The 11,965-nt window shown below is 43.7% G+C and overlaps 1 protein-coding gene across 1 annotated transcript in view; it reads left to right on the plus strand.

Moving 5' to 3' along the window:
• Positions 1-11,965, plus strand: part of LOC120054135 (neuron navigator 2-like) — a 92,924-nt gene that overhangs the window by 65,587 nt on the left and 15,372 nt on the right. The window contains exons 13-18 of the mRNA XM_039001548.1: positions 392-415; positions 583-657; positions 5,314-5,397; positions 5,506-5,629; positions 5,778-5,935; positions 7,171-7,346. Of these exons, the coding sequence (XP_038857476.1) occupies positions 392-415; positions 583-657; positions 5,314-5,397; positions 5,506-5,629; positions 5,778-5,935; positions 7,171-7,346 (641 nt within the window). The remainder of the gene's footprint in view (positions 1-391; positions 416-582; positions 658-5,313; positions 5,398-5,505; positions 5,630-5,777; positions 5,936-7,170; positions 7,347-11,965) is intronic.

The following is an 11,965-nucleotide window of genomic DNA, read 5'->3' on the forward strand; positions in this document are numbered from 1 at the left end:
TTGATTCATGTTTGATGCACTGTCCAAACACATAGTACGAATGTTAATATACTCAGGGCTGGTTTCCCAGACAAAGATTAAGCCTAGTCCCGGGCTAAAAAAAAAAGATATTTTAATTGAGGTTCTTCATTGAGCATGCTTTTTAGTTCAGGACTAGGGTTCATCTGTGTCTGGGAAACCAGCCCTCGGTGAGCTATATGGGTGAAAGTGAAGAGGGACCATCTCAATGTGCCTGACTTGACTGCTGAGTTGCATTGCTAATTAACTGCTTGTGTGAATCCTTGTAGCCTTAGGTGGAAACTGAATATGTTCAGATTGTCTGTCTTGCTGTCTTATCCCAGGCATACTGTGACCTGCATTAACCTCTCTTCTCTTCTCCTCTTTTTCATAGCCGGAGGAGAAATCTCAGTCGGAGGTAAGAACAACTTTACTTTCACACAAACAATGTGCCACCATTGATTCCCTTTGGGACTGTAACATCATAACTGTTTATGAGCCAGCAAGTTATTTGGGTACTACATACTCTATATCCTAATATTATGTTTCCTGTAGATAAGCATTATCTTGTTTTTCTGTTCTCAGATTCGTAAGCTGCGGAGAGAATTGGACGCTTCCCAGGAGAAGGTGTCCGGTTTGACCACTCAGCTGAGTGCTAATGTAAGTTTGATGGCAAATGGTTACTATGCTAAGCACTGTGGCATCATGGTTCCGCTGGTACTAACTGTCCGGGTTGGGGTCAGTTCCATTTAAATTTCAGTCAATTCATAAAGTAAACCAAATTCCAATTCCACATTTTCCTCATTGAAAAGCATGGAAGAGAATTGGAATTGGTGTTTCAGTGTACGTTGTGAATTGACTGGAATTGAAATGGAATTGACTCCAACCCTGCTAACTGTATATAATGCCTTGGTTGTGGTCATTGGAATGGATTCGTCCTAGTGTTGCGTGTTACCAGAATTTAAAATACCTACAAGTCAAAGAGTTCCAGCATTGCGCATGGTGTTTTTGTTTACCTTTGCGTGGCGTCCTACAGCACATTGAACATGACACTGGGTAATGGTCTGAGAGGGGAAGCAGGCGTTCAGTCCCATTATCTGCTCTCTGAATGTAAACAAACATGACAGCCCTGCAGCAGAAACAGCATCAGTAACAGCCTAATGAAATGGTACATCCTCGGGCCCGCATCCACACTGGTTATGTGATCTCACAAACAGAGATTTCACAACAAAGCAGGTTAGAGCAGCTGTGGGGGCTTGGGTGGAGTATGAAGGCTGTAGTTCCTTGTAAGAGAACTCGGGTTAGGCTGCTAGAGTATGGCCTGAGCCCCTGGCCTTACCAGCCCTGTAAGACATACCTGCACTAGGACCTGACAGACTGTACAGCCTGATAGTGGAGGAATCAGCCAGCCTGCCACATGCCCCAACACCAGCCCCTCTGTCTGATGGAAACCCTCCAGATCTGTTCCCCGCCTTCTCTTCTGCCTTCTGCCAAGCTATCAGCTCATATTCCGTAGCGGCCGGGCTCTGGGCTGTGATAGGAATCAGAACATGTGTTTACTCATACCTCTGTGTGATGATCAGAACAGAAGCACCTAACTATCAGTCTTCAGCGTCTGTCTGCTACCGGACTCATACTTTATCAAAGGAAGACTGGTCCTTGACTGGACCTGGATCACCCTGAGCTGAGGCGCTTTAGCCATGTCAGCCAAAAGCCCCAGTCCCAGGGCTAGCAGCCCGGTGGTGGTGACATGGTGTCCCCTGAACCACTACCCGTCCCTGGGGAAGGAGGCAACCAGAGAGAAGGCCAGACGCAAGCTGCAGCCCAGGCTGAGACGCAGCCAGAGCTACAGCCCTGCAGGCCACAAGGAGGACAGCAACATACAGCAGGACCTCACTGAGGTGGGATCTGACTGGAACCTCTGGGCTCTCACAGGGCTTCAGCAGCTTTGAGTCTCTGGATGCTTTGTTTTGGGAAGTGAGCTTGTATGTTGGCATGTGGGTATTTGTCTGTTTATTGTGGAGCTAGCAGTATAGCCTACTACTGCTACTACATCCTGGGTATTTGTCTATTTATTGTGGAGCTATCAGTATAGCCTACAACTTCTACTACATCCTGGGTATTTGTCTGTTTATTGTGGAGCAGTATAGCCTACTACTGCTACTACATCCTGGGTATTTGTCTGTTTATTGTGGAGCTAGCAGTATAGCGTACTACTGCTACTACATCCTGGGTATTTGTCTGTTTATTGTGGAGCTATCAGTATTCCGTACTACTGCTACTACATCCTGGGTATTTGTCTGTTTATTGTGGAGCTATCAGTATTCTGTACTACTGCTACTACATCCTGGGTATTTGTCTGTTTATTGTGGAGCTAGCAGTATAGCCTACTACTGCTACTACATCCTGGGTATTTGTCTGTTTATTGTGGAGCTATCAGTATTCCGTACTACTGCTACTACATCCTGGGTATTTGTCTGTTTATTGTGGAGCTAGCAGTATAGCGTACTACTGCTACTACATCCTGGGTATTTGTCTGTTTATTGTGGAGCTAGCAGTATAGCGTACTACTGCTACTACATCCTGGGTATTTGTCTGTTTATTGTGGAGCTATCAGTATAGCCTACTACTGCTACTACATCCTGGGTATTTGTCTGTTTATTGTGGAGCTAGCAGTATAGCGTACTACTGCTACTACATCCTGGGTATTTGTCTGTTTATTGTGGAGCTAGCAGTATAGCGTACTACTGCTACTACATCCTGGGTATTTGTCTGTTTATTGTGGAGCCATCAGTATAGCCTACTACTGCTACTACATCCTGGGTATTTGTCTGTTTATTGTGGAGCTAGCAGTATAGCGTACTACTGCTACTACATCCTGGGTATTTGTCTGTTTATTGTGGAGCTAGCAGTATAGCGTACTACTGCTACTACATCCTGGGTATTTGTCTGTTTATTGTGGAGCTAGCAGTATAGCCTACTACTGCTACTACATCCTGGGTATTTGTCTGTTTATTGTGGAGCTATCAGTATTCTGTACTACTGCTACTACATCCTGGGTATTTGTCTGTTTATTGTGGAGCTATCAGTATTCTGTACTACTGCTACTACATCCTGGGTATTTGTCTGTTTATTGTGGAGCTATCAGTATTCCGTACTACTGCTACTACATCCTGGGTATTTGTCTGTTTATTGTGGAGCTAGCAGTATAGCCTACTACTGCTACTACATCCTGGGTATTTGTCTGTTTATTGTGGAGCTATCAGTATAGCCTACTACTGCTACTACATCCTGGGTATTTGTCTGTTTATTGTGGAGCTATCAGTATTCTGTACTACTGCTACTACATCCTGGGTATTTGTCTATTTATTGTGGAGCTATCAGTATTCCGTACTACTGCTACTACATCCTGGGTATTTGTCTGTTTATTGTGGAGCCATCAGTATAGCCTACTACTGCTACTACATCCTGGGTATTTGTCTGTTTATTGTGGAGCCATCAGTATAGCCTACTACTGCTACTACATCCTGGGTATTTGTCTGTTTATTGTGGAGCCATCAGTATAGCGTACTACTGCTACTACATCCTGGGTATTTGTCTGTTTATTGTGGAGCTAGCAGTATAGCCTACTACTGCTACTACATCCTGGGTATTTGTCTGTTTATTGTGGAGCTATCAGTATTCTGTACTACTGCTACTACATCCTGGGTATTTGTCTGTTTATTGTGGAGCTATCAGTATTCTGTACTACTGCTACTACATCCTGGGTATTTGTCTGTTTATTGTGGAGCTATCAGTATTCCGTACTACTGCTACTACATCCTGGGTATTTGTCTGTTTATTGTGGAGCTATCAGTATTCCGTACTACTGCTACTACATCCTGGGTATTTGTCTGTTTATTGTGGAGCTATCAGTATTCCGTACTACTGCTACTACATCCTGGGTATTTGTCTGTTTATTGTGGAGCTATCAGTATTCCGTACTACTGCTACTACATCCTGGGTATTTGTCTGTTTATTGTGGAGCTAGCAGTATAGCCTACTACTGCTACTACATCCTGGGTATTTGTCTGTTTATTGTGGAGCCATCAGTATTGCGTACTACTGCTACTACAGTACATGGCTGGGTTGTGAGCTGTAACTAGAGGTTGGAGCTCAGTGTGTCTGTCTGTCCTAGATATGTCAGAGGACAAGCGCGTCTCTGTTGCAATACTCTTGATGTTCTGCTTTTGTTTTGCCTGTAAAGCTGTTATCAACTACCAGGAACGTGATGTTTGATTTCATGTTTGATTTCAAAAAATGTGCATGCTTTAGGTTTTCTGTGTAATGTGAATCGATTGCGCTGATTCTTGTCCTTGCAAAGTATATCAACAACAGCAATGCATAAGAGAAAATGTGCTATCTAAAACCCACCACAGCTTTGGAAATCCTAACGCCTACGGTATGGAATAGTTTTAGCATTTATCTTCTAAAACACAAGCCATCCATTGATTTCATGCATTTGAGGTGGTTTCTTTGGATGTATATGATTGCCAAACTGACTGAGCCGGTCTGCAATCTCTTTGTACGCCTTCGTCAAATGTCCAACTGTGACATTGATGAGTAAATCAACGTGCAAGTTGATAACCAGCATGACTTTAAGCAGCATGTTTCTCTCACACCTGTATCTCTACAGAAGATAACAAATACTTGTGATCAGTTGACTCTGCATATGAGAAGAAAACATCCAAAATGTTTTTCGCTTAACCAGAATTCCCTCTTTTTCCTTTCTCTCTGCTCGTCTGTGGCTGTGTGAAGGTAGCAGGTCTCTGGTTTCACGAAGGCAGATGATAGCTAGCTAGAGGGTTTTTTTAGGACTCGTGTTGGCCTCATGTTCATCTCTACCAGGCTACTGAACCATGGAACCCTGCCCAGACAGGTAAATCGGTAGTCGGCAGAGAGCCTGGCCCATTATATCAGCATGGATCCATTTCTAACATGCAGTGACTTCCCCAGCTGTCCCTGTGGAGAAACTCAACTCCTCTCGTTCTTACTCAAAATACTCAATGTGCACCATGACACGGAAGCCATTATCACCTGTGGATGTTTTTCTTTTGGCTCTGTGTATGCATGTCGTGAAAGGTATGTGGGTGTGTTCTTACGAGCGAGACCTTTTCCTAAAACTGCAGTGTGTTGCCCGTTTCACAGCCCTGAGTGGGGCTTGCGAATCAAACAAGTGTGTGTCAGGTGGAGGAGAACAAATGACATTGTCAGCAGGTCAGTTTGCAAACGTATACATGGATAGCTGAATGTGTACTGCTGTGTGCATGTCCGTAGGCTCACCTGGTAGCAGCGTTTGAGCAGAGCTTGGGGAACATGACCATCCGACTCCAGGGCCTTACCACCACGGCTGAGCAGAAAGTAAGGACTGGAGCCGTCAAAATGTCGGTTTCCTCAGAAATATGTCTGTCTTTCCTTGGATGGATTGGGATGCTAACTGTGTTGCTTCATCGCGTTGTTGTATTTTAGGATTCTGAGCTGAACGACCTGAGGAAGACCGTAGAGCACATGAAGAAGCAGAACACAGCAGCCCAGGCAGCCATCGACGGTGTCATCAACCTGCCAGAGCTCACCTGCAAAGGTGATAGGCCAGGTGAGAAGTTACCTCCCACATCAACATGAAACCCAACAAGAACAAATGTCTATTGGCTAGTGAGAAAAAGGGCATCTGACACCGAATCAGAATGAATTAGAATTCTATGCTGGTTCCTGTCTCACCCTCTCTCTTGTGCATCCCACAGCCTCAGACAATGGAAGCCCCCAGTCTCAGCAGGATCTGTGTATCCGCAGACAGCACTCGTCTGACAGTGTGTCTAGCATCACCAGCGCCACCAGCCACTCCAGCGTGGGCAGCAACTTGGAGCTGGACGCCAAGAACAAAAAGACGAGGAAGAACTGGGTAGGTCCTCCACTCTCTGTCTATCTAGCTGGCTGGCTAGTTGTCTGTCTGTCCCTCTATGTCTGTCTGTTTATCAACATGGCTGGCTAGCTGTCTGTCTGTCCCTCTATGTCTGTTTGTTTATCAACATGGCTGGCTAGCTGTCTGTCGCTCTGTGTCTGTTCGTCTGTCTGTCTCTGTCTGCACGTCTAATCTGTCAGATGTTCTTGCCCTTTCCTCCAATCCTTCTGTTTGTGCTCAGCCTTCTTGCGCAGGAGCAAAGGTGAATATGGTTATTGTTGTTAGTGAGCTGCTCTAGAAACTAGATTGTGAGTTGAGAATTGTGAGGTGTTCCCTTATTACACATGGCAAAACCGCAAAGAAACTGCACGCAACTACGAAAAGGTCACCTGTAATCTGTTAGTCAGGAGACATGAGTTTAGGTCAATATACTCATGCATTTTCTGCCTGTAGAAAAGAGGTGTGTACACAGTATGTATGTTGGTTGAATACTGCCTGTACTAACCTATGAAGTCAATTTAAAATGTCTGCGTGTGTGTTCTTTTGTCCTGATATGATGCTGTTGCGTGTGCTGGAGGGAAGGTGAATGATGACTATGTACGCAGACGGTGATGATACTAGTATCAGTGTATTAGTTAGAAGTACAACCGTGGCGTACCTGACTATTTGACCACAAGGGGGCAGATGACTACTGAGTTTAAATATCTAAATCTCCCCTTTAGTGGTTGAGTAGTCGTGTCAATTAGTGAGAAGTTTATAAAAGTGATAACTCTTCCTCCCTAGCCTTGTGTTCATTCCTTGTTTGTAGCTGTGAGGGTATAGTTTGCGTTCAGTCTCTTTAGTGAGCTGCCTTGTGTACAGCCTATTCTATGTCCTTAAGACCTGTACACAAGTTCGTGGATTGTTCCTGTCTTAACAAAACAAATCCACCATACCTCTATTGTGTCTCCAAGCTAAAAGTTGAAATTGTCTATGATCAGCATGCTGTGGTCTTGTCTTTCCCCTCTTGTGCTCTCCTATCGTGTGGAGGTTTATGAGGTAAGATTAACACACTACTTTCCAAAATAGACTTTTATTCCTTGATTAGGTGGAGATAGTGAAAGAGTAGAAGTTTGTAACTGTTTTGTGATTCAAAATGTATTTCTGGCCCCCTTATATGTCTGTGTGCTTTACTATGTAATCAGGTCTCTCTGTTTTCTTCTCTTCTCTGACCCCATCCCCATCCTTGGCTGCAGCTGCGGAGCTCTTTCAAGCAGGCATTTGGGAAGAAGAAGTCGTCCAAGTCTGCGTCCTCCCACTCCGACGCAGAAGAGATTGCCGACTGTTCCCTGCCCTCCTCCCCCAAGCTAACTGCATATAACGGCTCCACCGCCTCAACACCCATGATCCGGAACTCCCACTCCAACTCTCTGTGAGTACCTTCTCCCACTCCAACTCTCTGTGAGTACCTGGGCCCACTCCAACTCTCTGTGAGTACCTTCTCCCACTCCAACTCTCTGTGAGTACCTTCTCCCACTCCAACTCTCTGTGAGTACCTGGGCCCAGGCTATTAGACACTCACCTGTTTCTAAATGGGAGGTGATAGTGGATCATAATGGAGGCTCCCTGTTTTCTATATTAATACAGTCAACTCAGGGGTCTGGAACATCACATGACCATATTAATGATTACTACTGATTCCCATAGTGTCTGATACAGCTATCTCAACAGCTTTATATATTTATATACTTTATATATTCACTACCGTTCAAAAGTTTGGGGTCACTTAGAAATGTCCTTGTTTTCCATGAAAACATACATGAAATGAGTTGCAAAATGAATAGGAAATATAGTCAAGACGTTGACAAGGTTATAAATAATGATTTTTAATTGAAATAATAATTGTGTCCTTCAAACTTTGCTTTCGTCAAAGAATCCTCCATTTGCAGCAATTACAGACTTGCAGACCTTTGGCATTCTAGTTGTCAATTTGTTGAGGTAATCTGAAGAGATTTCACCCCACGCTTCCTGAAGCACTTCCCACAAGTTGGATTGGCTTGATGGGCACTTCTCATGTACCATATGGTCAAGCTGCTCCCACAACAGCTCAATCAGGTTGAGATCCGGTGACTGTGCTGGCCACTCCATTATAGACAGAACATCAGCTGACTGCTTCTTCCCTAAATAGTTCTTGCATAGTTTGGAGCTGTGCTTTGGGTCATTGTCTTGTTGTAGGAGGAAATTGGCTCCAATTAAGTGCCGTCCACAGGGTATGGCATGGCATTGCAAAATGGAGTGATAGCCTTCCTTCTTGAAGATCCCTTTTACCCTGTACAAATCTCCCACTTTAACACCACCAAAAGACCCCCAGACCATCACATTGCCTCCACCATGCTTGACAGATGGCGTCAAGCACTCCTCCAGCATCTTTTAATTTTTTCTGCGCATCACGAATGTTCTTCTTTGTGATCCGAACACCTCAAACTTAGATTCCTATGTCCATAACTCTTTTTTCCAATCTTCCTCTGTCCAGTGTCTGTGTTCTTTTGCCCATCTTAATCTTTTATTTTTATTGGCCAGTCTGAGATATGGCTTTTTCTTTGCAACACTGCCTAGAAGGCCAGCATCCCGGAGTCGCCTCTTCACTGTTGACGTTGAGACTGGTGTTTTGTGTGTACTATTTAATGAAGCTGCCAGTTGAGGACTTGTGAGGCGTCTGTTTCTCAAACTAGACACTCTAATGTACTTGTCCTCTTGCTCAGTTGTGCACCGGGGCTTCCCACTGCTCTTTATATTCTGGTTAGAGCCAGTTTGCTCTGTTCTGTGAAGGGAGTAGTACACAGCATTGTACGAGATCTTCAGTTTCTTGGCAATTTCTCGCATGGAATAGAACAAGAATAGACTGATGAGTTTCAGAAGAAAGTTATTTGTTTCTGGCCATTTTGAGCCAGTAATCGAACCCACAAATGCTGATGCTCCAGATACTCAACTAGTCTAAAGAAGGCCAGTTTTATTGCTTCTTTAATCAGAACGACAGTTTTCAGCTGTGCTGACATAATTGCAAAAGGGTTTTCTAATGATCAATTAGCCTTTTAAAATTATAAACTTGGATTAGCTAAGACATCGTGCCATTGGAACACATGAGTGATGGTTGCTGATAATGGCCATCTACGCCTATGTAGATATTCCATAAAAAATCTGCCGTTTCCAGCTACAATAGTAATTTACAACATTACCAATGCCTGCACTGTATTTCTGATCAATTTTATGTTATTTAAAAAAGTAATTTCTAAGTGACCCCAAACTTTTGAACGGTAGTATATATATACACACACGGTGCATTCGGAAAGTATTCAGATCCCTTGACTTTTTCCACATTTTGTTACATTACAGCCTTATTCTAAAATGGATTAAATAGTTTTTTCCCCTCATCATTCTACACACAATACCCCATAAGGAAAAAGCGAAAACAGGTTTTTAGAAATCTTCGCACATTTATTACAAATAAAAGACAGAAATACCTTATTTACATAGGTATTCAGACCCTTTGCTGTAAGACTTGAAATTGAGCTCAGGTGCATCCTGTTTCCATTGATCATCCTTAATGTTTCTACAACTTGATTGGAGTCCACCTGTGGTAAATTCAATTGATTGGACATGATTTTGAAAAGCACACACCTGTTTATATAAGGTCCCACAGTAGACAGTGCATGTCAGAGCAAAAACCAAGCCATGAGCTCGAAGGAATTGTCCGTAGAGTTCCGAGACAGGATTGTGTCGAGGCACAGATCTGGGGAAGGGTACCAAAAAATGTCTGCAGCATTGAAGGTACTCAAGAACACAGTGGCCTCCATCATTCTTAAATGGAAGAAGTTTGGAACCACCAAGACTTTTCGTAGAGCTGGCCACCCGGCCAAACTGAGCAATTGGGGGAGAAGGGCCTTGGTCAGGGACGTGACCAAGAACCCGATGGTCACTCTGACAGAGCTCCAGAGTTGCTCTGTGGAGATGGGAGAACCTTCCAGAAGGATAACAATCTCTGCAGCACTCCACCAATCAGGCATTTATGGTAGAGTGGCGAGACGGTAGCCACACCTCATTAAAAGACACATGACAGCCCGCAAGGACTCAGACCATGAGAAACAAGATTTTCTGGTCTGATGAAACCAAGATTGAACTCTTTGGCCTAAATGCCAAGCGTCACATCTGGAAGAAACCTGGCACCATCCCTACAGTGAAGCATGGTGGGGGCAGCATCATGCTGTGGGGATGTTTTTCAGCAGCAGGCACTGGGAGACTAGTCAGGATTGAGGGAAAGATGAAAGTACAAAGAGATCCTTGATGAAAGCCTGCTCCAGAGCGCTCAGGATCTCAGACTTGGGCAAAGGTTCACTTTCCAACAGGACAACGGACCTAAGCACACAGCCAGACAACACAGGAGTGGCATCGGGACAAGTCTCTGAATGTCCTTGAGTGGCCCAGCCAGAGCCCGGACTTGAACCTGATCAAACATCTCTGGAGAGACCTGAAAATAGCTGTACAGCGACACTCCCCATACGGAGAAAGTTCTGCACTGTTGCTAATCTCCCTAGGAGTGGCCGTCCTGCAAAGATGACTGCAAGAGCACAGCACAGAATGCTCAATGAGGTTAAGAAGAATCATAGTGTCAGCTAAAGACTTACAGAAATCTCTGGAACATGCTAACATCTCTGTTAACGAGTCTACGAGACGTAAAACACTAAACAAGAATGGTGTTCATGGGAGGACCACGGAAGAAGCCACTGCTTTCCAAAAAAACATTGCTGCATTTCTGAAGTTTACAAAAGTGCACCTGGATGTTCCACAGCGCTACTGGCAAAATATTCTGTGGACATATGAAACTACAGTTGAGTTGTTTGGAAGGAACACACAACACCGTGTGGAGAAACAAAGGCACAGCACACCCACATCAAAACCTCATCCCAACTGTAATGTATTGTGGAGGGAGCATCATGGTTTGGGGCTGCTTTTGCTGCCTCAGGGCCTGGATAGCTTGCTATCACAGAAAAATTACTTCCCAAGTTTATCAAGACATTTTGCAGGAGAATAATAGGCTATATGTCCGCCAATTGAAGCTCAACAGAAGTTGGGTGATGCAACAGGACAACCCAAAACACAGTAGTAAATCAACAACAGAATGGCTTCAACAGAAGAAAATACGCCTTCTGGAGAGTCCTGACCTCAACCCGATTTGAGATGCTGTGGCATGACCTCAAAATAGCAGTTCACACCAGACATCCCAAGAATATTGCTGAACTGAAACAGTTTTGTAAAGAGGAATGGTCCAAAATTCCTCCTGACCGTTGTGCATGTCTGATCCACAAATACAGAAAATGTTTGGTTGAGGTTATTGCTGCCAAAGGAGGGTCAACCAGTTATTAAATCCAAGGGTTCACATACTTTCCCACCCTACACTGTGAATGTTTACACGGTGTGTTCAATAAAGACACGAGTGTGTTATTTCTTTAAGCAGACTATGTTTGTCTATTGTTGTGACCTAGATGCAGATCAGATCAAATGTTATGACAAATCTATGCAGAAATACAGTACCAGTCAAAAGTTTGGACACACCTACTCATTCAAGGAATTTTCTTTATTTATACAATTTTCTACATTGTAGAATAATAGGAAAGACATCAAAACTATGAAATAACACATATGGAATCATGTAGTAACCAAAAAAGTGTTCCACAAATCAAAATATATGAGATTCTTCAAAGTTGCCTTGATGACAGCTTTGCACACACTTGGCATTCTCTCAACCAGCTTCATGAGGTAGTCACCTGAAATGCATTTCAATTAACAGGTGTGCTTTGTTAAAAGTTAATTTGTGGAATTGATTTCCTTCTTTGAGCCAATCAGTTGACTCAAAGAAGGAAATATTTCAAATTTCAAGAACTTTGAAAGTTTCTTCAAGTGCAGTCGCAAAACCAATCAAGCGCTATGATGAAACTGGCTCTCATGAGGACCGCCACAGGAAAGGAAGACCCAGAGTTGCTGTAGAGGAAAATT

This window comes from Salvelinus namaycush, chromosome 9 (genome assembly GCF_016432855.1).
Source record: "Salvelinus namaycush isolate Seneca chromosome 9, SaNama_1.0, whole genome shotgun sequence".
In the NCBI taxonomy this organism is placed as follows: Eukaryota; Metazoa; Chordata; class Actinopteri; order Salmoniformes; family Salmonidae; genus Salvelinus; species Salvelinus namaycush.